This window comes from Eriocheir sinensis, chromosome 59, assembly GCF_024679095.1.
Source record: "Eriocheir sinensis breed Jianghai 21 chromosome 59, ASM2467909v1, whole genome shotgun sequence".
NCBI lineage: Eukaryota > Metazoa > Arthropoda > Malacostraca > Decapoda > Varunidae > Eriocheir > Eriocheir sinensis.
The window spans coordinates 2615838-2640791 of NC_066567.1; the positions used below are offsets into that span (position 1 = coordinate 2615838).

At 44.0% G+C, this 24954-nt stretch overlaps 1 protein-coding gene and 1 long non-coding RNA gene across 2 annotated transcripts in view; both read right to left on the reverse strand.

Annotated features, from left to right (window-relative positions):
- Window positions 1-12162: 12162 nt before the first annotated feature.
- Window positions 12163-19967, reverse strand: LOC126985368 (uncharacterized). Its single transcript, XR_007738654.1, has 2 exons — window positions 19579-19967; window positions 12163-14042 (listed from the first exon to the last, which is right to left on the reverse strand). It is a non-coding gene; the product is annotated as an uncharacterized LOC126985368 (long non-coding RNA).
- A 2892-nt stretch (window positions 19968-22859) lies between these two features.
- Window positions 22860-24954, reverse strand: part of LOC126985186 (rabphilin-3A-like) — a 216545-nt gene continuing 214450 nt past the window's right edge. Inside the window, exons 16-17 of the mRNA XM_050839741.1 lie at window positions 23713-23898; window positions 22860-22864 (exon numbers count right to left, since the gene is read on the reverse strand). Of these exons, the coding sequence (XP_050695698.1) occupies window positions 22860-22864; window positions 23713-23898 (191 nt within the window). The remainder of the gene's footprint in view (window positions 22865-23712; window positions 23899-24954) is intronic.

Below are 24954 nucleotides of genomic sequence, written 5' to 3' on the forward strand. Positions count from 1 at the left end.
GTACTTAAAACACAAACTGCTTAAACCAAAAATTAGTTCCTGATTGTATACGCAGTAAAACATGTTAGTACCGGATGAATTAGAAGTATGATTGTTTTCTTGATATCTTGAAACAGACTTAAATAGTTTTACTTCATGTACAGTCTGATTAAACCAAAATCTGTTCCTGAATCTACTAGGCAAACTGAATTTCTTTTATCTTCAGACCTGGTACACATTTTATGGAGTGCTTTAAGTCCTCACATTGTATCAATTAACCTTAACTACAGATGTTGCGTCCAATTAAAGTCTTGATTGTATGATTTAAACCCTTAATCACGATGCAGTATCCTAGAAAAGTGTTCATGGCTGTAGTGTGCAACTTAAACTTAGGCTTTGTGTTACGGTGAGTGAAGAGCGAATTAGAATCAGTAATTACACATCTTACAGTAACTGGAAATCCTGCACCTAACACAAACGATTCCTCTTGATAGCTTTAAACCCATGCTTGAGGGTCGCTGGTTTGGGGTTTGGCTCGCGGTTTGAGGGCCAGTGCCACGGTCCAACACAGTGTTCTTGTAAACCTTGCAAACCCCTAAAGCAAACTATAGTCTCAATAATGTTCAGGTTTTCCACTTGGCACCAGATGCGTATGAAATTTACCGTATATTCCATTAAGGGGAGCATACGTTATAGCTGCGCGTGGCTCCGGTGCTCATCTCCTTTGTATAGTGTCGTCAAAATCCTCAACTTCTACATGAACACCAAACATTATACAGGTAATTTTCATCGTATTTAACATTTCGTCACCTACGTAAACAAACTGCCCAGGTAAATTCTCCTACTTTTCGGGATAGCAGGACAATAAAACCCACTTCCTCATTCGGCTTACGCTACCAGGCAGAAGTGTTAAAGCAGATTTTCGAACACTTTACATCTTGATTGACACAGACAACTACAATAAAAAAGTGCGTCACATTATGAAAAGTTGATTTAGCGAAGAATCTGAATCACCGAGAAGCTAAAAATCGCCGAAAAATGAGTTAGTCAGTTTGTTTACGAGGGTGACGCCCCGCAGTTTACGAGCCCACTGCGTCAAACCGTCGAACCGGCCCTTAGACTGGATGCCCTTCTGACGTCACGCGGCGGCACTGGGGCTGGAACCGCTTCGCATAGGCTCAGTATTCTCAAACGGTTTCGGATCTCACAACACAGATTTCCAAAGGCCACAATGGATGTAAGTCAGGTTCCCATGAGTGCTTTTAACGTTCATGGTGCAGAAGCCTTGTTGTACTATTTTACTAGGCTCATAAAACTACCCAAGGAAACACCCACAACCTTTACGAAAGCCTTGTTAAAACCCGGTAGCTGCGGGGATCATGTTTCTTAAAGGTCCCCCTTAGCGAGAAAACTGAGAAAAAAATCACCACTCACGCAAATCATTTCATAATATATATCAACGCATTTGTCATCAGTTTATGCATCATCTCTTTTGGGGGGGTTATATCATGGGAAAAATTTGGACCCCGTCGCTGGTACACGGTAGAGCCACAAATTTGGCCCCCGTCGCTGGTACACGGTAGAGCCACAAATTTGGCCCCCGTCGCTGCTACCGGGTTAAGTGTGAGTGTGTAAGCCCCGAAGTGTTTGAGAATATGGCCTGAGCTTGACTCACTGGACCACTGCGCGTCCCTCCTCCACTCCTACCCCCCACACTTAAGACAACCAATACCCCCTCAAAAAGTAACTTACATCATTACGTGTTCAGCTGCTCGTTAATTAATCTTACTTATACATCTTTGTCTTGCTCTAGCCTATAAACAGATGATTATCGTCCATGACACAAACATTGAAATATAAATCTCTCCTTTGAAATCTAATTACAAGCAAAAAAATATATGTTCTGTATGCATATAACTTTTTTTTTCATCACAAACATTTACACAAAACTGCGTCAACTATACACTGTATCATCAGGAGTTTGACACGACTTTCGGCATAATATATTGTTGTTGTTTTTTGCATAAAACTCTAAATACAAAATGAATAAATGAATAATAAAGAACGAGCATAAAAAAATACACGGTCACCACCACCACCACCACAGGTAGTATATCGAAAAATGGTCATGGTGGAGAATAAGGATAGTAATCTCATGTTTTGACTCCTGAGCCTTCGACTAAGAGGAAACTAGTCACCGCACTCCAAACGGCCCCAGAAGCCCCGCCCCCTTTCTCCCAGTCCGTCCGTGGTAACTCCGACTCCTACCTCCACGCTCCTTTCAGCCAACCAATTAGCTGCCGTAGCCTTAGAAGAGGGGCGGGGCTTCTGGACCAACTTGGTGTGCGGCGACTTTTTACAGAGATAGTATTGTCGCGCGGAAGTTGACGAGAGGAGGGACAGTCATACCGAAACACACGCACAGCGGTTGTCACTTGTCCTCCCGTCATGCAACAGTCGCCAAGATGAAGGCTTTACGAACATGTTGCCTTGTTTTTAAGTATCTCTACGGAACACCTGAGAGAGACAGGAGGAAAGGAGGAAAGGGAGAAGATTTCCATTCATCTCTAGTGTGCCACGCAGTCACTCCGTCAATCAGATGTGGTCCCCTGCTTCCCCTTGTGGTACGCCAGACTATACTCAATTCACGCTTACTTGGCGATTAAGCCACGCCCACATCGGCCCTGCATCCACCAAAATAGCTTAACGATCCCCAGCCTCCACCAACATGATTCACCAATATTATTTAAGTTCATTTAACCTTTCACAGCGTCCACCAACATGATTCAACCTTTCCCGGCGCCCACCAAACATACGCACGCTTAGACGGGGAGGGAACGTACTTGTGGATCAGCCAGTCATATGCACTGAATGGGGACGGTGGGCGGGGCTTATTCTCGAGGTTAGCGTGAACAGGGTATACCACCCCCACCATCACCACACTAACCTGTCACCAGCTGCCTTACCCATCACACCACCACACCGGCCAGGTCAGCAGCACATACCATTACCATCACCACCACAGCCAGTCATCACACCAGTCATACCACGCGTCACCACCATACTAATAACACCACCATCATCACCACCACAGCCTTCGCATACCACCACACCAAGACTATTAACATATACACTCATACCAGTTACATACTCATACCACAGGCTTCTCATACCCTCATCCCCCACACACCACACTGGCACACCACCGCACAGCGCAGTAACGATCACACCACTGTCATACCACTACTCCACAGCCTATCTATACCACCACACTCATTCTACGGTTTACCAACTCTACATATATTGAAGGACACTCTAATCTACAGGTTCACACTAATCATACTATATACATCATGGCTTATGTATAACACACACACACACACACACACACACACACACACACACACAGTAATATATATCTTTTTCATAAGAGAATATAATATAGTCGAAGTGAGAATCAGTAATGTTAATAACTACTTAATAATAATAATGATCATAATCTGTATATTCTTTATATGTATGCATTAGTGAAAGAACTCTCAATATATGATGTATGTATAGATAGTTTATGTCAGGTGGAATATATATATATATCATGTATTATACGTCTTTTTTATGTATAGAAGAAGGCGACTCTAGTACACACCGGGTTCAGGGATCTATACAAATACTATCGTCTATATATTTATTTTCCTGTTGTAAGGCATATCTATGAGTCCAGGGTCCCCCCCTCTCCCCCTTGCCTGCCCCCCTCCCCCTGTAACACTAGACCGCACCTCACTCGTCACCCCACTCAGCTGCCCCCGTCAACCATTCACTCCCTACTCTGACCTCAATCCCTATTCACTCCACCATTAACCAACCCCATCCCTTTCCTAATTTAACGTATCCACATCTAACCTAACCTAACTTAACCCATGACAACCTTACCTAACGAAACTTGACCTTATCTAACCTAACTTAACCTTACCTAACACAATTTAACCTCAACTGACCTGACAACCTGATCAGACTTTGCCTAACCTTACCAGTCCCTGTCTAACCTTACCTAACCCAACCTTACTTAACCAAACCTAATCTAAACCTTACCTAACAATCTACCATGACCACTCTACCTGACAACACTCCACATCCCACCTAAGTTAACCTGATCAGACTTTGCCTAACATTACCAAACCCAATCTAACCGAACCTAACCTAACCTTACTTATCTAAACCTAATCCAAATCTAACAACCTACCATAACCACTCTCCCTGACAACACACACCACCCCACTCGTCAACCCAACCCGGCCCAACTCCTTCACTAACCACCACACCACCACTCACGGCCACTACATAACCACACCAATCCTTCAACCCCTTTTCTGACAACCCCCTCGTCAATTTAACTGCCTAACCCCTTCACTAACAACCCCATCACTCCCTTCCACCCCCTTCACCTTACTCCTCCATCCCTTCCCACTCTAACTCCCCCACCCCTTTACCCTCTCATTCTCGTCACACCCATTTACTTAACCTCATCACCCCATCACTTCTGCACCCCTTCCAGACACCCCACTCGTTACCCCTACTCTGAACACCACCTCAGTCCCCCTCACACAAACCACTCCACTCCACCTCACTACATAACACACCTCCACCCACACCACCACACTCGATCCTGCCCTTCTAATCCACCTTACCATATATCCATCCACCCGCATCCAACACCACCACCACCGCCACTATCATCACCATACATACTTGTCCTCACCATACACACCTATCCCAACCATTATCACCACACATCTTCACCACATCACCACACACCTGCACACACACACCTGTCACCTCAGCCACGTTCACACCTGCCCACCGAGATCAGACCAGCCGAAGGTGAACCCAGGAGGAACGTGACACACACACACACACACACACACACACACACCGGCTCGTCCTTCCCCCCCATCCCTTACACGCCACGGACCCCGCCTGTGATCAAAACGAAGAGGCACTGAAGAGAACACGCAACACACACCTGAAGAAGGAAAGGTGAACGGCGAAGGACGCGAGCCACCTGCAGAAGGATACGCGAAGGACCTGCAGGACGCTCGAAGGATACTCGCAGGATACTCACTCGATCCAAGGAGCTACTAAGTCCGCGCTGGTGGTGGTGGGTCTCTCTCTCTCTCTCTCTCCCCCCAATCAGAGCGAGTCTAAAGTTTTAAACAGCTGACGTCATGCTTCGGTTCAAGGGTTCGAAACACTTCCTCCGCCACCACCACCAGAGAGAGAGAGAGAGAGAGAGAGAGAGAGAGACTATTATATAAACACTAACACAAAAACTAAGATTGACTCCCAAACTACTTCCACCACCACCACCACTACTACTACTACTACTACTACTACTACTACAACTACTACTATTACTACTTTCCGATAGACAGAAACAACAGTCACTTTACGAAGATCTTCAACACACACACACACACACACACACACACACACACACACACACACACACATACACACACACTAAGGGAGACTGAGTGTTGTTGTTGTTGTTGTTGCTCCTACTAACGGGTGTGTTCTAGGGGGTGTTGTTGCTGTTGTTGTTGTTGTTGTTGTTGTGTTGAGGCGACGCACACGTGACTCGCACCTGTGTCACACCTGCAGAGGTACACATGGTTTTATACACATTTAATTAACAGGTAACCCGGCAGCGGCCTCCTCCTCCTCCTCCTGTTTATCCTTCTCTTTCCATTCTCCTTACTTCTCTTCCTTCTACTTTTCTTCATCTTCCACCTTCTGTTTGCCCTCCTCTTCCTCTTTTCTCTTCATCTCCATCCTCCCCTTTCTCTTCCTTTTCTTTCTCTGTCCTCATACTTTTCTTCCTTCTCTTCTTCCCCCTCCTCCTCCTCTTCTGTCTGTTCCGGTTCTTCCCCTTCCTTTTCCATTCTCTTCATCTCCTTCCTCATCTTTCTCTTCTTTTTCCTTCTCTTCCATTTTCTTCCTCTCTATCCTTCAACTTCTCTTCTTTCTCCTCCTACTCCTGTTTCCTTTCTTCCTCTACCTCCCCGTCTTTCTATCACTCCTCTTCCTCTTCCTTTTCTTCCTCCTCCACCTCTCCTTCCTGTCTCTCATCCTGATTCTATTCCTTCTTCTCCTTCTCCTTCTTTATCTTCTCCTCCTCCTATTGTTCTTCTTCACCCTCCTCACATTCTTCTTCTTGCTCTTCTTCCCCTTATCTCTCCTCCCATTCTTCCTCATTTTCTTCTCCTCCTCTTCCTCCTCCTCAGCCGCCACAGGGACCCACCTACGAGTGAATGTACTAACCCTACTTACACCGTGTTTGTCTTGTTACTTAATGACCTACTGACTACCTCGTCCCTCTTTCTAGTGAGTGAGTGTCGTCTTCCATAATTCTCCCGCCACTGAGCTAGTAATACTTTTTTTCTTACCTTCCTTATATAACTTTGTACAACCTTTCCTTTATCAAACTAATGGAATGTCCTGTTTTTTCTTTGTTTCTTTCCTCGTTCTCTTTCATTCCCTTTCTCTTCCTCTCTTCTCTTCCTGTTTCTCCTCGTTATTACATTATTTTATCAATTCTCTTCTCTTTTATCACGTATTTTTCTCCTTTTTCTTATAATTATCAGTGTTTTTTTCTTTTTGTTTTTTTCCTTTCTTTTCCTCTCTGTCTTCCTCCTTCTCTTCGGTAATGTGTTTTTTCCGTCAATTTTATCCTCTTTTTTTTTTTACGTGTTTTCTTCTTGTATTTATTAGTTTTTTTTTCTTTCTTCTTTTGTTTTCTTTCTCTTCCTTTCTATCCTCCTCCTTCTCTTCACTATTGTATTTTTTTCATTATTTCTATTGTCGCTTTTTTATCGCGTTTTCTCCTTTCTCGTATTTACTAGTGTTTTTTTTTTAGTGTGCCTTTCTTTGTTGTTGTTTTCTTTCTCTTCTTCTCTATTCTCCTCCTTCTCTTTATTGTATTCTTTCCATTATTTCCATTTTCGCTTTTTTTATCGCGTTTTCTCCTATCTCGTATTTATCAGTGTTTGTTTTCCTTCTTTCCATCTCTTTTCCCTCCTTCTTTCCCTCTCTCAAGTTGCTATCTTTTCCTCCCTCTTTTCCTTTCCGTTCATCGTTCCTTTCTTAATCTACTGTCCTCCATGTGTGTTTCCTGTCATTCGTATATTTTCCTTGTTATTTTCATACATTTTCACGCTTCACTTTCTTGAGTCATATTGGTAAGTCATGTTTTGTCGATTTTATATTACCAAAAAACCGTGAATGTGTTCTCTCTCTCTCTCTCTCTCTCTCTCTCTCTCTCTCTCTCTCTCTCTCTCTCACACACACACACGTTCCACCTCAAGCGATCAAAACATTCATTCATATATTTTTTTTTTCCGTGTCTTCTTTTTCATCCACTTCTTCCACTTATTTTTCTTCCCTCTCCTCGTCCTCTTTTTCTTATTCCTCTTTATTTTTCTTCTCTTACTCTTTTTTTGTCTATTCTTTCTCTTTTTTTCTCTCTTCTTTCTCTTCTTTCTCCTCCACACAAATATTAACTTTCTCCTATTTTCTGGCTATTCTTTCTTTCTCTATTCTCTTTGTCCACCCTCTTTTTCCTCTTTCCCTTCTTCCTATTCTTCTTTCCCCTTTTCCATCTTCTTTTCCGTCTTTCCTTTCTTCTTCTTTCTCCTCCACGTAAACATCAACGCTCTCTTCTCTTTTCTTCCTATTCCTTCTTTCTCTGTTTTCCTTTCTCACCTTCTTTTTCCTCTTTCCCTTTTTCCTTTTCCTACCTTTCTTTTCCTCTTTCCTTTTCTATTCCTATTCTTCTTTCCTTTTCTCCACCTTTTATTTCCTCTTTCGCTTCTTCCTTATTCGTTTCCCATTCTCCTTTCCGTTTTCCCCTTTCCTATCCCTATTCTTTTTTTCCCTTTCTCCACCTTCTTTTTCCTCTTTCCCTTCTTCCTACATTCGTTTTCCCATCCTCCTTTCTATTTTCCCACCCTCCTTTTCCCATTCCTTTTCTATTCTCTTTTCCCTTACCCCACTTTCTTTTCCCCCTTTCCTTTCCTATCCCTATTCTTTTTCCCTTTCTCCATCTTTTTTTTCCTCTTTCCCTTCTTCCTTTTTGTTTTTCCATTCTTATTTCCCTTTTCCTACCTTCTTTTTCCTCATTCCTATCCACATTCCTATTCTTTTTTTATCTTTACCCGAATTCCTTTTCCTCTTTCCTCCCTTTCTCCACATTCTCTTTCCTTTTTCCCTTCTCCTTTCCCCTCTAACCCCCCTCATGACTTATTCACACACCCTTCGTCTTTCCCTTTTCACAAACACACTCTCATTCCTTTCACGCTCTCTCATGAATTATAGAAATGCACCTTTTTTCCCGTTTCTCTCCTTTTTCCTCTGTCCTTTCCTATCCCTATTCTTTTTTTTCCCTTTCTCCACCTTCCCTTTCCTCTCTCCCTTCTTCCCATTCCTTTCCTACTCTTTTTTTCCCTTTGCTCTCCTTTTTCCTCTTTCCTTTCCCATCCCCATTCTTTTTTTTCCCTTTTTCAACCTTCTTTTTCCTTTTTCCTGTCCTATGTTTTTCCCTTTCTCCACTTCTATTTCCTCTTTCCCTTCTTCTCCTCTTCTTTCCTCTTTTCTCCTTTCTTCCCTTTCCCTTTCATCCTTTGCTTTCTACCTCCCTTTCCTTCCATTCGTATCTCATTTTCCACCTCCTCTTTCTCAACATTTATCTAACTCCCTTCTTTTCTTTCTTCCTCTCCTTCAGCTTTAATCTCTTCCCTTTCTATTTGCCTTTCCTCCCTATTTCCCTTTCCCTTCGTCTTTTGCCTTGCTAATCTTTCTTTTCCTATTCTTCTTCTTTCTCTTTGTCCACCTTCTTTTTCCTCTCCCTTCTTCCTATTCTTCTTTCCCCTCCACGCCATCCTTCCTTGCACTCTCTTTTCCTCCTTACTTCCTTTCCTTTCACTCCTTTTCCCTCCTTTTCCTCTCATCGTTCATTTTCCGTTCATCCTTCCTTCTTCCTCTTCTTCATCTGCTTCTAACTAAACGCTACACAAGCGCCTATCCTCTTCTCCTTCTTCCCTTCAATGGCAACGTATAGGATAATTCAGTAACAACCTCAACATCCCTCGCTGGCGTAGGTGTAGCGAGAATGAGATAACGTTTAGAACTGCAGGAATATGTCAACCTCCTCTTGAACCCGCCCACATAGGTTCGAGTCCGTCTGAGTGGGTTTCGGTACGTTCGCGTCCGTTCGAATCCAGTTAGGAGGTATAAAGTTTAGGTCACCGGAAGGAGATGAAGAAGAAGAAGAAGAAGAAAAGATGATGTTGATGTTCATGATGTTGCAAAGAAGGAGAGGAAGAAGGAAAAGATAGGAAGAAGAAGAAAATGACGAAAAAGAAAAGGGGAAAAAGGAGAAAAAATAGAAAAGAGCAAGAAAAAGAGAAGAAAAAGAACAAGAGCAAGAAGAAGAAGAAAAATGAAGATGATGTTGATGATGTTGCAAAAGAAGGAGAGGAAGAAGGAAAAGATAGGAAGAAGAAGAAAATGACGAAAAAGAAAGGGGAAAAAGGAGAAAAAATAGAAAAGAGCAAGAAAAAGAGAAGAAAAAGAACAAGAGCAAGAAGAAGAAGAAGAAGAAGAAGAAGAAGAAGAAGATGTTGATGATGTTGCAAAAGAAGAAGAGGAAGAAAAAAAAGACAAGAGGAAAGGGATAAAGAAAAGAAGAAGAAAAAGAAGAAAAAGAAGAAAAGAAGAAAGAGCATAATAGAAGAAAACAAGAAAAAAAACCCAAGAGTAAGTAGAAAAAGAAGTATAAGAGAAGAAGAAGAAGAAGAAGAAGAAGAAGAAGACCTATCCAGCTTCCCATCCTCCCTTTGATCAACGCACGGCTACCTGGGGACACCTGGCGAGGGTAAACTAAGCTATACCTGGATATCACATTGGTACTGTCAGACGCTACTACCCCTCACATCACCTATTTCCAAAGGGCCGAAAAGGAGGTCAGTCGAGCTCTAATGAGTGTTTTTCTAGGTTCACGGTACAGAAGAAGGGTCAAACTAACAGAGCAACTATATCCAAAGACCAAAAAGGAGGTCAACCGGGCTGTAATGAGTGTTTTTTTTTGTGGGGGTTCACGGTACAGAAGAAGGGTCAAACTAACAGAACAACTATATCCAAAGACCAAAAATGAGGTCAATCAGGCTGTAATGAGTTTTTTTTTTTGGGGGGGGGTTCACGGTACAGAAGAAGGGTCAAGCTACCAGAAGTCAACTATTTTCAGAGGGCCAAAAAGGTCAGTGGGTACAAGTGAGTGGTTTTTTTTTTAGGTTCATGGTGCAGAAGAAGAGTCCGACTACTACAAGGGTCATAAAATTGGTCCTGGAAATGCCCACAACTCCTACGAAAGCCTTGTCAAATATGTGTTAAGGATTGTGACCCTCAGACTCCTTTAGACGTCTTAGTAAAGGACTGAAAAGATGATAAGGATTCAAGCACCGGAGTAAAGAGTCGGTGTGTGCCCTCGACTCCCGTTTTCTTTAGTGTTGAAAGGGGAGTTTGTTTATTTTCGACCTCTGTCTCTCTTTCTCTTTTCCTCCTCCTCCTCTTCTTCCTCCTCCTCCTCTTCTTCCTCCTCCTCCTCTTCTTCCTCCTCCAACTCCTCCTCCTCCTCCTCCTCCTCCCACGGACATATATGAGTTATCCGTACTCAATGGGTCAGAGAGAGAGAGAGAGAGAGAGAGAGAGAGAGAGAGAGAGAGAGAGAGCAGGGGGGGAAGTACAGCTGCAGGCACGACGGTACGAATCTCTCTCTCTCTCTCTCTCTCTCTCTCTCTCTCATCATCAATAGCCTTGAGAGTGTAAAACAACAGGCTAAAGGGAACGTGTGTGTGTGTGTGTGTGTGTGTGTGTGTGTGTGTGTGTGTGTGTGTGTGTGTGTGTGTGTGTGTGTGTGTGGGTGTGGGTGTGGGTGTGAGTTGTTTTTGCATCATTAATTCTCCCTCTTACTCTTTTCTATCTCTTTTCACTCATTTTTTTTATCCCATTCCTTATCTTATTCCCTCCTCTCCATCTTTCTTTCCTCTCTACTTCTTCCCTTCTTCGTTCTCTGTCTCTCCCTATTTTCCTTTCTCTCTTCCTCTCTTCCTTTCTTCTTTTTCCCTCCCTCATTTATCCTTTTTCTTTTTTTCTTTTTTTTTTCACGTATTTTTATCATACGTTTATCTCTTATTCTCCTTTCTCTATTTCCCTCCCCCTCCTCCTCTCCCTTTTCCTTCTCCCTCTCCCTTCCTTCCTTCTTATATAATCTCTCCCTCTCTCCCTTCCTCTCCTCCATATCTCTCTCCCTCTCCCTCCCTTCTTTCTTATATAATCTCTCCACTATCCATTCTCTTTCCCTCTCCCTCCCTCTCTCCTTATATTTCTCTCTCCCTCTCTCCCTCTCCCTCCCTCCCTCTTCTTTTCTCTCTCCAAGTTAACGAAAGAATCTGACTTTTTTTTCTTCTTCTCGCAAACAAGTGGAGAATATACGACGCAGCCTCTCTCTCTCTCTCTCTCTCTCTCTCTCTCTCTCTCTCTCTCTCTCTCTCTCTCTCTCCGCTGTATTAAAAATGGGTTGTCAATTTGTGTCAGAGAGTAGAAGAGAGGCTGTGATGTGTGTGTGTGTGTGTGTGTGTGTGTGTGTGTGTGTGTGTGTGTGTGTGTGTGTGTGTGTGTGTGTGTGTGTGTGTGAGAGAGAGAGAGAGAGAGAGAGAGAGAGAGAGAGAGAGAGAGAGAGAGTTATTCTTAATGTCACAGAACCGACTCTACACACACACACACACACACACACACACACACACACACACACACACACACACGTAAAAGTATACATAATTATCGCATTTCTCAATAAAAATAAAAAAAGCAAATTGAAGCTATCTCTGTCTCTTGCAAACACTCATGGTCCCAAATTTTGCATAATGGTCACTTAACGTCTCAATATCCACACACACAAACAAACAAACGCACAAACAAACACGCCCTCCCTGTCACAAGCAGAATACATTTTTAAATTCACGTGTTTTATTTTATTTTCATTTTGCTGTTTTTTTCTTCCCTTTTCTCCTCCCCACTCTTCTTTTTCTCTTTTTTTATATTTATTCTTTATTTTCTATTTTATTTTTCTCCTTTCTTTTCACTACATCTTTTTTTTATCGTTTTTCCTCTTTGTTTTCCTCTTTTTCTCCTTCATTGTTTTTTTTCTTTTCTTTTTCCTCATTTATTCGTTCTTTTCATCTCCTCTTTGTCTTTGCTATTCTACATTTTTATCTCTATCTTCTTTATGCCTTATTTCCTAATCATCTTATTCTCCTACGTTCTTTATTTTCATCCCTTTTTCATCTCCTTTTCTTTTCTGTTTTCATGTTTTCCTTATTATCTTATTTTCGTTTTCATTCACTTTTCCTTCCGTTTCTATATTTTCATTCCTGTTTTCTTCCAATTCTTCTTCTTTTCAAATCTTTTCACTTTCCTTGTCACACGTCAGCCAGTTGTCTTCTTTTTCTTCTTCTTTTTCTCTTTTTTTTCATCATTATTATTTTTTTTCCATCATCTGTCGTCACTTTTCTTCCTCTCCATCATTTGTCATCTTTCTTTTTTCTTCTTTGTCTTCATCTTTTTTTCTTCTTATATTTATTTCCTTTCTTCTCCCTCCGTCATCACACTATTTCTCCCTCTGTTTTCTTCATTTCTTCTTCTTCTTCTTTTTCTTCATCTTTTTCTTCTTCTTCTTCTTCTTCTTTCTCTTTTTTTTCTTCTTCTTCGTCTTCTTCTTCTTCTTTCTCTTTTTCTTCTTCTTCTTCGTCTTCTTCTTCTTCTTCTTCTTCTTCTTCTTCTTCTTCTTCTTCTTGCTCATCATCATCACTTTTCCTTCTGCTTATTCTTCCTCTCTGTCTCCTCCTTCTTCCTTGCTTGTTGGTTCTTCTTCCTTCATTCTCTCCTCTTCCTTTCTTTCTTAGGTGTTTTCTTCCTGTTGTTTTCTTCCATTTTTCCTCTCTGTCTCTTCTTTCTTCCATATGTTTTTTTTATTTTTCTTCCTTTTTTTTTCTTTAATTGCTACTTTTCCATTTCTTCTTGTTTATCCTCCTTCCCTTCCATCTTCAGTCGGTTTCCTTCTCTTTAATTCCTTTTTTTTCATCTGCTCCTCTTCTTTTTTTTTAATTTCTTCTTCTTCTTTAATTTCCTGTTGTTGCTGTTTTTCATATTTTCCTCTTTTCCTTCTTTCATCTCGTTGGTATTCTTCTTCCTATCATTCTTTTTTCTTCTTTCATCATCTCTTGCTTTTCCTTTTCTTTATATCTTCCACTTTTCCTTCTTTCATTTTGTTCATTTTCCTCTTTTTTATACTTCTTTTTCCTTCTTTCATCTCCTTCTTCATCTCGTTCTTCCTCATTTTTCCACTCCTCCTTCCATCTACTGTTGTTTTCTTCCTCTATTCTATACTTATTTCCCTTCTTTTATCTCCTTTTCTCCATCTTCCTGTTCTTTCCATTTCTTCATCTTCATTTCTCACTTCTTTTCCTTCTTCCATAACCTTTTCTCCATCTTCCTGTTCTTTCCATTTCTTCATCTTCTTAATTTCTTGCTTCTTTTCCTTCTTCCATCTTCTTTTCTCCATCTTCCTGTTCTTTCCATTTCTTCATCTTCTTAATTTCTTACTTCTTTTCCTTCTTCCATATCCTTTTCTCCATCTTCCAACTCTTCCACTTCTTCCTTCGTTCATCCACTTCTTTTCCTTCTTTCTACGTCTTCTTCTGTTCATTCCACTCTTCTCTTCCATCGTCCGTCACTTTCCACGTCGTCTTCTTCCTCTGTTCCTACTTGCCACTCCTTTCTCTCATCCCCTGTCGCTTAATCGTCCCTCGCTCCTCCTCATGGCCCGCCTCTTCACTTGCCGTTGAGGGACTGCAGCTGGTGCCAACGGTCATGTCGACGGTCGGGGTACTGCAGAGCGTCATACCAGTGGCGTAGCTCCGTGCCCGTGCTGTCCTGGGAGAGTTGGAGTCCGCCTGTATGAGAACGAGGAACATGAGTGAGGATAGGGAAAGGAATAGAGAGGGAAGGATTGAGAGTAGGAGAAACTGAGAGGGGGAATGATAGAGAGAAGCTGGAGTTAGTGAGGAGAGGGAGAGAGGAATAGAGAGGGAGGGATTGAGAGTGAGAGAAATTGAGAGGGAGAATGATAGAGAGAAGCTGGAGGCCGCGTTAATGGAGGAGAGAGAGGGACAAAAGGAAGAGAGGAATAGAAAGGAGGAAAGATAGAGAGAGATAAAGAAGAAACAAAGCTCAGGAAGGATTGAAAAGGGAATGAAAAAAAGGAGAAGAAACGGAAGAAAACAAAGGAAGAAGTAGAAAGAACAGGAAGATGGAGAAAAGGAGATGAAAGAAGGAAAAGAAGAAAAGAGAAAGGGAAGGAGATAAAGATATAAGGGAAAGATAAAGAGAAGAAAAGAGACAGAAAGGGGGAGGGAGAGGAACATGGGAGAACGGGAGAGACAGAGATTGAAGAGAAAAGGAGAGGGAGGGAAAGACATAGATAAGGGAGAGACAGAAAATAAGGCGAATAGAAAGGGAGAAGAATAGTGAATAGAGAGAAATGGAGAGAAAGAAAGAAAGAGAGAGAGAGGGGAATAATAAAGAGGAGAGGGATAGAGAGAGAGAGATAATTAGAGAGGAGCTGGAGAAGGCGTGTGTGGGAGGGATTGAGAGATGAGTGGGAGTGAAAGGGGAAAGGGAGAGGAACAGAGAGGAGCTGAAGTCCGCCTGAAGGTGAGAGAGGAACATGAAGGAGTGAAGAGGAGAGGAAGAAGGAAAGGAAGGAGATGGAGCCAACCTGGGAGAGGGAGAGGGAGAGAGAGAGAAAGAGGGAGAGGGGGAGGATAAGAGGAGAGAGTGAAGAGAGAGAGAGCCAGAGAGAGAGAGAGAGAGAGAGAGAGAGAGAGAGAGAGAGAGAGAGAGAGAGAGAGAGAGAGAGAGAGATTACATTGATAAGAGGATTAAAGAGGTGAGATTACAGCGGTGTGAGTGTTCCCGGGTGTTTGATGCGGCCCCGGGCGTAATGTGATTAACCAGGAAGAGATAAAGAGGTGAGGAGGAAGGGCAGTGATGGGCATGTGGCTTTGACAGGTGTGGGACGGGAAGGTGTATGGACAGGTAGACACAGATAGACAGCCAGATAGATAGGCAGCCAGGCAGACGAGCAGATGAAAGACAGAACGAGAAAAAGATAGACATATAGACAGATAAACAGAATGACAGTCTGGCACAAATCTTTGCTTCCTAAACTACCCTTCTACAGGGAACCTCAGCTTCAACAGGAAGAGTATAACGAGCGCGGTCACAAACACCCTCTTTATTAACATGTCGAACGTTTGGTACCAAGTTAATAAAGATAGTGTTTGTGACCACGCTCGTTATACCCTTCTACGGTTTCTATCCCTCTCTCTGTACCTTTATCTCCAGTTTCTCTTTTAGCCGATCTATCTTTGTTGTGGTAGACGGTCACTGTTCTTCACTCAGACCCATCAACAGTGGTGTCCCGCAAGGCTCTGTCCTATCACCCACTCTTTCTCTTGTTCATTGATGATCTTTCCATAACAAACTGTCCTAACCACTCGTTCATTGACGACTCGATTGTGCATTATTCAACTTCTTTCAATAGAAGACCCTCTCAACAGGAATTGCACGACTCCAGACTGGAGGCTGCAGAACGCTTAACCTCAGACCTTGCTATCATTTCTGATTGGAGTAAGAGACACCTTGTGTCCTTAAACGCCTCAAAAACTCAGTTTCTTCACCTATCAACTCGACACAATCTTCCAAACATCTATCCCCTATTCTTCGACAACACTCGAGGTTGAGCGTTCTGTATCGTCTCCGCCAGTTCTTTTCCCCTGCACAGTTGTTGTCCATATACAGGGGCCTTGTCCGCCCTCGTATGGAGTATGCATCTCACGTGTGGGGGGGCTCTACTCACACAGCTCTCCTGGACAGAGTATGAGGCTCTTCCTCTCATCAACTCCCCTCTTATTGGCAGTCTTCTACCTCTTAAATTCCGCCGCCATGTTGCCTCTCTATCTTCTATCGATATTTTCATACTGACTGCTCTTCTGAACTTGCTAACTGCATGCCTCCCCCCTCCCGCGGCCCCGCCGCACACGACTTTCTACTCTTGCTCACCTCTATACAGTTTAAACCCCTTATGCAAGAATCAACCAGCATCTTCACACTCTCATCTTCCACTGGCAAACTCTGGAACAGCCTCCCTTCGTCTGTATTTCCTCTTGCTTACAACTTGACCTCCTTCAAGAGGAGAGTATCGAGACACCTCTCCACGCGAAATTGTCCTCTCTTTTGGACACTCTTCTAACCTTTTTTTTATATACTCGTACATAAGGGCAATGATTAGCGGACTATTCTTTCACAATTGTTTTTTGCCCTTGAGCTGCTTCATTTGCTGTAAAATGAAAAAAAAAAAAACAGATAGAGACAGACAGACAAGCAAATGAAAGACAGAGTACGAGAAGAGATGTAAAGAGGCATACAGATAGACAAACAAGTGTACAGAAAGACTTATGAGAATAGGGAGACAGACAGACATATTAAAGGCAGACAGAAGAACAAGTAAAAAGACTAATATATGCAAATAGACAGATAAACAAGTTGACAGAAAGACAGTTATGAGAATAGGGAGACAGACAGAGACAGATTTAAGATAGATTGAGAAATATATACACAGAGATAAGCAGATGTAAATAGATAGACACATAAACAAAGAAATAGATAGAAAGACAGTCATGAGAATAGACAGACAGACAGACAAAATAAAGATAGACTGAGAAATAAATATGTAGAGATAAACGGATGTAAATAGACACACAAACAAACAAACAAATGGAGAGAAAGACAATGATGAGAACAGATAAATAAAGAAGAGATAGAGAGAGAAACAAATAAAAAGACAAAAAAGATGTATTGATAAACATAAAAAAAATAGACAAAGAAACAAAGAAGTGAATAGAATGATGTGTGAAAAAGAGAGACAAACAAACAATTAGACAACAACAACAACAACAACAACAACAACAACAACAACAACAACAACACATCTACTATTTCCACCTCCCATCCCTCCTTCCTCCTCCTCCTCCTCTTCTCCCTTCCTCCCTCTTCCCCTCTACATCTACCTCCTCCTCCACTCCTCCTCCCTTCCTCCTATATAACACAACCTCTCCCACCCTTACCTTCCTCCCCCTTCCTCCTCTTCCACTTCTCCTCCTTTCTTCCACTTCCTTTGGTTCATCTTTCTCTCTCCTATCCTTCCTCCCTTTCCCTCCTCTTCCACTTCCAATTTCACCTTATCCGTTTCTCCCTTCTTCCCTTTCTCTCCACTCTCTTCCCCTTCCTTCCTTTTCTTCCACTTCCCTTTTCTCATCCATTTCTCCTTCCTTCCTTTCCTTCCTCTTTTTTCCCTTTCCTTCCTCCCCCTTCCTCTTCTTCCACTTCCAGCTTTACCTCATCCACTTCTTCCTTCTTCCCCTTCCTTCTTTTCCTTCCTCTTTCTTCCTCCCCCTCCCTCCTCTCTACATCTTCCTTCTCATCCTCTTCTCTTTCTTTCCTATTCCTTCCCTTCCTCCTCTCTATAATTCCCACTTTTCCATTTCTTCCTTTTTTCTTCCTTTCCTCTTCTCTACAACATCCAACTTCACCCCCACCCCTTTCGTTCCTCTTTTTCCCCTTCCTCCTCTCTGCAATTTCCATCTCTCCCTAATTTCCTTTCTTTCTTCTTTCCTCCCCTTCCTTCCATGCAGCTCCCATTTCACTCTCTTCTCCCCCTTCCTTCCCCTTTCCTCCCCTCTACAATTTCACCCATTTCCCTTCCTTCCCCTTCCTTCCTCTCCTCTGCGACTTCACTTGCTCCCTAATTCCTACAAGCTCTATCTATCGCTACAGCATCCGTTTCGTTTCCTCCTCCTCCTTCTCTAAAATTTACAATCTCACCCACTTACCCTCCAACCACGATCCCCTCCATTCTCCCCTTATCTCCTCCCTTCTCTCCCTCTCCCCCCTCTCCCTCCACCCATAGTCTCCTTCTCCTCCCCCCTTCTCCCCCTTGTAGCTTTCAACTTCACTCATTTACTCTTTAACCCTTTTCCATCCTCTTTTCCCCCTCCATCCTCCTATCCTCTTCTCCTTCCCCCCTACACCCACCAATGAAGTCTGCTCCTTCTCCTCCTTCCTTACCTCTTCTCCCTCTCTGTAGCTTCCAGACTCACCTATTTACCCTTTAACCCTCTTCACTCCTCGTATAGGTGGTGCACAACTCATTAAGTTCAAGCTCGGGCCGAGCTGGAGGGCCAAAACAAAGCGCGTTTATTCTTCTTTTGTCCTGTTCCGCGTTGGTGCCACAAGACAGACTTTCAGCCGAGATGCCATCCACTTGTGCAGTGCCCGGTGCAGTAAAAATGCGAACAAGTTCCCCGACAAGTTGTTTTGTTGGCTCTCCGCGCCGAGAGTAACACCGTTGCGGCGGTGAACAGTTACTCTCGTGCCCGCCACCAGTACCCTGTCTTCTCTCCCTCTCCCCCTTCTCCCTCCCTTCCTCCACTCACCAATAAGTTTCCTTCTCCGTCCTTCATCCTTCTCCCCTTCTCTTGCTTCCAGCCTCGGGCCGGGGCCGACCATCGGGCCCCAGCAAGGAAGCCTCCCGGCGCCACAGGCCAAAACGTGAAAAACCCCTCACCCATTTACCAATTTATCATTTAAGCGGAGGGGAGGCGGTGGCTGAGTGGATAGCGTGACGGCCCCGGGTCCAAGACGACGCGGGTTCGCGCCCCGCCCGGTGCCACAAGCTGGGATATTTCAGTCACCGCCGAGTGGCCTAAGACTACCCACATGCTGTCCAGAAGACCACCCATCAACCCGGAGTCTAGATTCTAGGATCAAAGATGAGATACGGGGGGCAGCATGAGCCAATGCAAGATGGCGCCACTATAAAACACTTGCCTGCGTCACAACGGGCTGGGGCAGACCATCATGCCCTACCAACAAAGCCTTCCGGCGCCTAAGGCGAAAACGTAAAAAAAGAAAAGCAATGACGTAACTGGGTGATTTGCCGCCCGAGGCGGACTTTCAACTTGGCAGCCTCCTCCTCAGTCCCTCGGCCCTTGAGTAAGCATCAACATTAATTTCCATCTTGTTGCTGGGAATTAAAAAAAGTCCAAAAATTTAACACAAGAAAGAAAAAAATGGAAATAAAAAGAAGAAAGGCCTTATTTGCCGCCCCCTAACAAGTACCGCCGAGGGCGGGCCGCCCCCTCGCCCCCTTGCTACGCTAATGCCTATAACACTTTTCTCCCCCTCCTGTGCCCCTCCCTCCTCCTATCCTCCTCCCCATTCCCCCGTGGCACCTCCTTCCTCTACCCCGCTCCTCCCACCAATCCTTCCTACATCCTTCTTCCCGACTATAGCTTCCAACCTCACCTAATTACCCTTATACCCCCCTCCCTGCCTCCCCTCCCGCGCCCCCTCCCCGCCTTCACTAACCTATGAAGTCGTCGCTGCGGCCCACGTCCTTGTCGTAGACGCGGATGTCCAGCAGCTTCTTGGGGAGTTCGTTGCGGCGCACCTCGAACACGAACTCCTCGTTGAACTCCGGGTTGAGGTTCCTCCACTTGATGGCCGTGCGGTACTTCTTGTAGGTTGGGTCCGGCTTCAGCTGACTGTAGGGGGGGGTGGAAGGGGAAGGGGAGGAGGAGGAGGAGGAGGAGGAGGAGAGTACACAGAGGTGGTGGTGATGGTGGCGAAGATAGCAAGAGAAGTGAAGGTGGACGAGAGGAAGAGGTGGTGGATGAGGTGGAGTCGTGAGGGAGCGGGAGGTGGATAAGGAGCCGAAAGATAAAAAAAAAATTACTATATGTATTAATGTGGAATGTGCATTATTATCATTACTACTACTACTACTACTACTACTACTACTACTACTACTATTACCATCATAACTAACACAATGATCTCTCCTTTCCTTCATCTCTCCCAGCCTACTCCTCCATCATCTTCTTCCTCCTCCTCCTCCTCCTCCTCCTCCTTCACCTCCTCCTCCTCCTCCTTGACCCTCCCAGCTTGAGGAAAAATCGTGTGTCAAGCTTCAGCTTCCTAAAAAGTGATTCGAGATGCGGACAAAGTATGGAAGATAAGCGAGAGAGAGAGAGAGAGAGAGAGAGAGAGAGAGAGAGAGAGAGAGAGAGAGAGAGACCCCCCCCCTCCCACCCGGCCACCCACTGACTCTATCCTTCCCCTTCTCATTAAAACTCACTTCCTTCATTCTTTTCCCCTTCCTTTCCTTTCCCTTCCCTACCCTACACTACCCTTCCCTTCCCTACCCTTCGCTTCCCTATCCTTCCCTTCCCTTCCCTTCCCTTCCTTTCCCTTCCCTTCCCTTCCCTTCCCTTTCATTCCTTTCCTTTCTCTTTCCTTCCCTTCCTTTCCCTACCCTTTCCTTCCCTTCCCTTTTCTTCCTTTCCCTCTCACACGCCAATCCCAAACTCTCCCTCACTAAGAGATCTCACTTATTACCAGCTCAAAAAACAAAGGAAGCCTATAAAGAGTTTTTCCCCCTCGTAAAGTTCCAAATACATCACTTTTAATTACTTTTTTCCATGCCTATTAGCGCCATACTGTTACCGAGAAGATTAATAAGTTGGATATAGCCATTAACCCATAAAAGTGGCAGACTGGTTTTGACGGAACTGATCTCAAGGGAATGGCCGAGGAAGGGAGAGCTTGTGACATTGCTGGAACTGATGTCAAGGGAATGGCCGAGGAAGGGAGAGCTTGTGACATTGGTGGAACTGATGTCAAGGGAATGGACGAGGAAGGTATGAAGGAAATAAGAGGTAGAAATGACGGTAAAGGAAGAGACAGCAGAAAAGGAGAGCAAAGAGAAGGAAGGAAGAGAGAAAGGAAGAGAAAGAGGAGGAATGGATTGAGGAAATGGAGTAAAAAAGATTGGAAGAGAAGGAAAAGAAAAGAGAAGAGGAGGAAGAAGAGGAGGAAGAAAATGAAAAATGATTGTGCGAGGAGAAAAAATATGGAGGGGGAGGAGGAGGAAGAGGAGGAGGAGGAGGAGGAGGAGGAAAGGAGGAAGAGGAGGAGGAGAAGGAAAAGGAGGAAGGGAAAGAAAAGGAAAGGAATATTGAGAAGATTTATTATTTTTAATTAGGAAGTTAGAGTAAGAGAGAGAGAGAGAGAGAGAGGGGGGGAGAGGAGGGGAGAGGAGAGGAGAGAAGAGAGAGAGAGAGAGAGAGAGAGAGAGAGAGAGAGAGAGAGAGAGAGAGAGAGAGAGAGAGAGAGAGAGGAGAGAGAGAGAGAGAGAGAGAGAGAAAGAGAGAGAGAGAGAGAGAGAGAGAGAGAGAGAGAGAGAGAGAGAGAGAGAGAGAGAGAGAGAGAGAGAGAGAGTGTGTGTGTGTGTGTGTGTGTGTGTGTGTGTGTGTGTGTGTGTGTGTGTGTGTGTGTGTGTGTGTGTGTGTGTGTGTGTGTGTGTGTGTGTGTGTGTGTGTGTGTGTGTGTGTGTTTTATTGCTTTGTTTTGCCTTTTTTGGGGGGTAGGGGGTGGGACGGGAGGGTGAGGGAGGGGAGGGGGAAGGTGAGGTCTATTTTTAAAAGCGTAATTTCATTTTTATAATTTAATAACCTCTGAAGCGCAAAGTATGCACGCGGATCTAAATGTATAATTGTCTGCTGCGTGCACAAGGGAAATGAACAGTTGGCCCGTTTTACATTCTGTCACTAACTTCCATAATATTTTTTGTTGTTTTTCTATTTAGTGTATCATTTATTCACGCTATGTAAACATCTTTTCCCTGTCTGTTTGTTTGGGCAAAGACCCGAAGAAGTAGCAGGAGGGGAAAACGTGGAAACAAGGAAAGACGGGCAACAGCAAGCCTTGGTTCATGCCGAGGTTACCCGCTCTGTTGATTTCATCTGCTCGACAGTGCCTTCAGAACAGATCAAAGTACTTCACTGCATGTATTCACTTCAGTCCTGACGCAACATGGGAGCGGTCAGTGCGGTGTTCAAAGGAGTTCATGGTATCCGCACTTACAACCTCTGCAGGGGGGCCGATTCACTGGTTTGAGAAGAGAAATCTACGGCCCCTGTCTGTGCTGCATCGCCTCGCCTCAATCAGCAGACCGGTATCTCTAGTCCTTGGTTAGCTTGGTGCTCAAAAAACCTGGGAGTGATTGACGTTACTGAATTTCTCGTTCTTCTACTACATACCTTCTTTGTTTTTTGTTGTTGTTTGTGTCTATCAATGTTAATGGATAAAGAAAAATATTGAAGGTCTTAATTTCTAAGTGTTTGTCATCCCACTCCTTCCTGTATCCATCTCTTTGTTCTCGCTCTTCTTCTTCGTCTCCTCCTCTTTGCTTTGCTTTTTTGTGTCTGTAAATAAATGTTAATTGATATATGAGAACGGTGACTATCTTAATTTCTTTCTCTTTGTCCTCCTCCTCCTCCTCTTCTCGCTCTCCTCCTACGTCTCCTACTCTTCTTTTCTTTTTTGTGTCTGTCAATAAATATCTTAATTTCTTCCTCTTTGTCTTCCTCCTCCTCCTCTTCTCGTTCTCCTCCTACGTCTCCTACTCTTCTTTTCTTTTTTGTGTCTCTGTCAATAAATGTTAATTGATATATGAGAACGGTGACTATCTTAATTTCTTTCTCTTTGTCTTCCTCCTCCTCCTCCTCTTCTCGCTCTCCTCCTACGTCTTCTCGATCATCTCCTACGTTTCCTTTTCGCTTTTTTCTTCCTGTCTGTGTCCATCATTGTTAACCTGTGTCTCGAGGTGTCAAAGGTGAGAGCGCGCAGGTAAAGGTGAGTGATGAACAGCTTACCTTCTCTCTCTCTGTCCTCCTCCTCCTCCTCGACCTTATCTCTACCTTTTTATTCTTCTACGTCTTCCCTTTATTATCTGTGTCTGCCGCTGTTCACCTGTCAAAGGTAAGTGAGTACAGGTACAGGTGGGAGATGAATGTCTTAGTTTCTTTCTCTTTTTCCTCCTAATCCTCCTTTTCCCGTTCTCTTCCTTATCGTTCTCTTCCGTCTTTTCCTGTTTTCTCTCGTATTTTTCTGTCTGTGTCCATCCCAGTTTCCTGCCTCTGAACGACTAGCTTTTCTTTTTCGTTTTCTTCGTCTTCTCTTTCTTCTTTTTTTTTCTATCCAACTGTCTTTGTCTATCATACTACTCCTTGCCCCTATCTATTTCTCCTTATTCTTCTCCTTCCTCTCCTATTCTTTGTTCTCTTTTCTGTTTCCTGTGTCTATCATCTCTTTCTTTTTCGTTCTTCTCCTACGTCTCCTATTCTTTGCTTCCTTTTCCTTTTACTGTGTCTCTCATTTCTCCCTTTTCAATCTTCTTTCACGTCTTCTCTTTCTTTCTTTATCTATCTGCCTGTCTGTCATTGTTCACCTGCATCTCTACGAGTCTATATTTTTCTGTGTCTATCATTTCTTCTCCTTCGTTCTTCTTTTACGGCTCCTCTTTTTTCTTATGTCATCCACTTGTCCGAGTTATTCTTTTCCTTTTCCTTGTCATCTCCTCCTCCTCCTCCTCCTCCTCCTCCTCCTCCTCCTTCATTTCCTCTTCCTTTCTCGTCTTCCATATCCTTTTTTTCCTCCTACGATTCTTCCTCCTTCCTGCATCTCTCCGCGTCACAGGTAAGCGGGCCCAGGCACAGGTAAGGCCAGGTATACTCACGTTGATCCGCTTCTCCAGGTTCACCTTGATGCGCTTGGTCTCGTGGGGCGACACTTGCCGGAGCGCCACACGAGCCTCGCCCAGGAAGTCACACCCGAACCTGTCCTCGTCTGGGGGGGGAGAAAGGAAAGGTGTTGAAGGTGAAAGTGACAGGTGTTGAAGGTGAAAGGTACAGGTGGGTGTTGAGGGGGTGAGTACAGGTGTGTGTTGAGGGTGGAAGTACAGGTGTGTGTTGAGAGGGAGAGTACAGGTGTGTATTGAGGGTGGAAGTACAGGTGTGTGTTGAGGGAGTGAGTACAGGTGTGTGTTGAGGGAGTGAGTACAGGTGTGTGGGGTATTACGGAAGGGTATGGGCCAGGTGAGCTTATGATATGAGGACACCTGTGAATTTAATGATTGTGATGTGTTTTATTTATATTTACTCGTCCTCCTCCTCCTCCTCCTCCTCCTCCTACTACTACTACTACTACTACTACTACTACTACTATTCCTTCTATTACAACTTCTCCCACCAAGCTACAATCACTACAACGATCTCTTCCATACACTCTCCCATTCCTTCCTCATTCTTCCCCCATCAGCCCTTCCCCCCTCTCTCCCCCCCCCCCTTCCAGCTATTGGCAAGGCTCGGTGTTCGCTGTTCAATAAGCATGTCGTCCGTCCTTTGCCCTTTGGTGATGCTGTGTTTAAAAGTGAGTCAGTAAATGCGGATATTGTGTGTACTACCACCACCACCACCACCACTGCTGCCACTACCACTACCACCATCACCACCACTGCTGCCACTACCACTACCACCACCACCACCACTGCTGCCACTACCACTACCACCATCACCACCACCAGCATCATTACCACTACCTCCACCACCACCATCACTACCACCACCACCACCTCCAACGGCACACTTACTATGGTAATTGTGGAGATTGACTCCACGCCTCCAAAATACGGTATTACGCCTCCAAATTATAGTTAAGGGACGAAATATATGTCCCTCAACCATAATGTGAAGGCGCAAATACTTGAAAGTAAAGAAAAAGGCCTAATCCCCTTCCCCTAACGATCTTGGGGAACCCGTGGGAAATCGGGTTTTTTGGGTTGGGGAGTATATTTAAACTACTCCAACCTAACTTTACGTAACCTAACCTCTAACGGGGGGGCCT